Genomic DNA, 1,417 nt, shown 5'->3' on the forward strand with positions numbered 1-1,417 from the left:
GGGGGGGAGTTGGGGGGAGAACTTCCTGTGACACGACAGCAGCTCAGGCAGGAAATTAAAAACAAAACTTTAGAGAAAAGAAACGAGAAAAAAAGACAGAAATGTTTCCAACCTGACACAGGTGAAAACTTTTTAATAAACTTTACTGACGTCTCTGAGACGTGAATGTTGTTTTGGACAGAAATGGATGCTAAAAAAAAATTACACAAAAAAAAAAAACCAACTCCTAGCACAGTTTGTAGAGGCTCAACCTCTGGTCGGAGGCCCCGGTCAGAGGCCCGGAGTGAGATCAGGACAGTCAGTCAGTCTGAGTGAACACTGGAGACCTGCAGTACTCCCAGTTACAACTAGGGGGGGTTAGAAGAAGGTAAAAAATGACAGACTGATTGTTGGAGCAGGAAGAATACTTGGAGTACTGCACAGAGACGGACTGGAGCTGAAAATACTTCAATATGGATACTGCTACACTACAAATGTACTGTAGTTCCTTCAGAAGTGATGGAGGAGCAGGAGGAGGAGCAGGAGGAGGAGCAGGAGGAGCAGGACAGATGGACCTGGACCAGAGAGAAAAACGTCGGCCACGCACCAACACGCTCTCTTTGGTCTTGTAATGGGAGAAGTCTGACATGAGGGGGAGACGGGGGGGGGGGGGGGGGAGTCGTTGTCAGAGTGATGGAGTACGAGAAACAAACCTGAGCTGAAGTTCCCGTTGCTGACAGAGGGGTCGCTGTTGTTGACCATGAACACAGAGGTGTTGGTGGACGCTGCTGTTGTTGTTGTTGTTGTTGTTGTTGTCTGACTGGTCATGGTGTTGGGTGGGGGGGTTGAAGACAGAGAGGAGGGGGGTGAAGAGGATACGTTTGTCATAGAGGACGAGGACGAGGAGGAGGAGGAGGAGGAGGAGGAAGAGGAGGAGGAGGAGGAAGAAGCGCTGTGTGCCAACGTGGACGAGGTCCGTTTAGTCCAAGCGGCCTTGGACAGCAGCCCCAGCGGTTGCCCCCCCGCCCCCAGCACAGTGAGGACCGAGGAGAAGGCTGCCTCCTCTCTTTGGCCGTCTCCCCCTGCACTCGTCCTCCGTCCCCCCAGCAAGACGGCTGTGTCCCGGTCTGGCATGTACTCCCTCCGTCCGTCCCCCTCCTCCACCCCCCCTCCCGGGCACCTGTTCCAGCCAAAGTCCCAGTCTCCGCCGCCTTCACTCCCGCTGCTGTCTCACTCCAAACTGCCGTCCCGGCCTCGGAGAACACTCTCCCCCCGGACCACCCTCTAGGGCGGGGTCCGTCCCCGTCCCCGTCCTCGTCTGTGACTCCTCTGTCTCCAGCCTGAGTGGAGTCTGAGAGGTTGGACGGAGCTGTGAGGTCCAGAGGCGACACAGACCTCCTCACCGAGCCATCAGCTGCAGGAAACAAGACAGGCATGA

At 55.3% G+C, this 1,417-nt stretch overlaps 1 protein-coding gene across 1 annotated transcript in view; it reads right to left on the bottom strand.

The window, feature by feature from the left end:
- The window catches only part of LOC103379654 (UPF0606 protein KIAA1549L-like), a 48,265-nt gene extending 46,872 nt beyond the window's left edge, over positions 1 to 1,393 (bottom strand). The window contains 1 exon segment of the mRNA XM_025056469.1: positions 693 to 1,393. Coding sequence (XP_024912237.1) covers positions 693 to 1,113 — 421 coding nt within the window. The 5' untranslated portion in view covers positions 1,114 to 1,393.
- Between the last annotated feature and the right edge of the window lie 24 nt (positions 1,394 to 1,417).

The sequence above is a fragment of the Cynoglossus semilaevis genome, chromosome 6 (genome assembly GCF_000523025.1).
Source record: "Cynoglossus semilaevis isolate Cse_v1.0 chromosome 6, Cse_v1.0, whole genome shotgun sequence".
NCBI classification, from domain to species: domain Eukaryota; kingdom Metazoa; phylum Chordata; class Actinopteri; order Pleuronectiformes; family Cynoglossidae; genus Cynoglossus; species Cynoglossus semilaevis.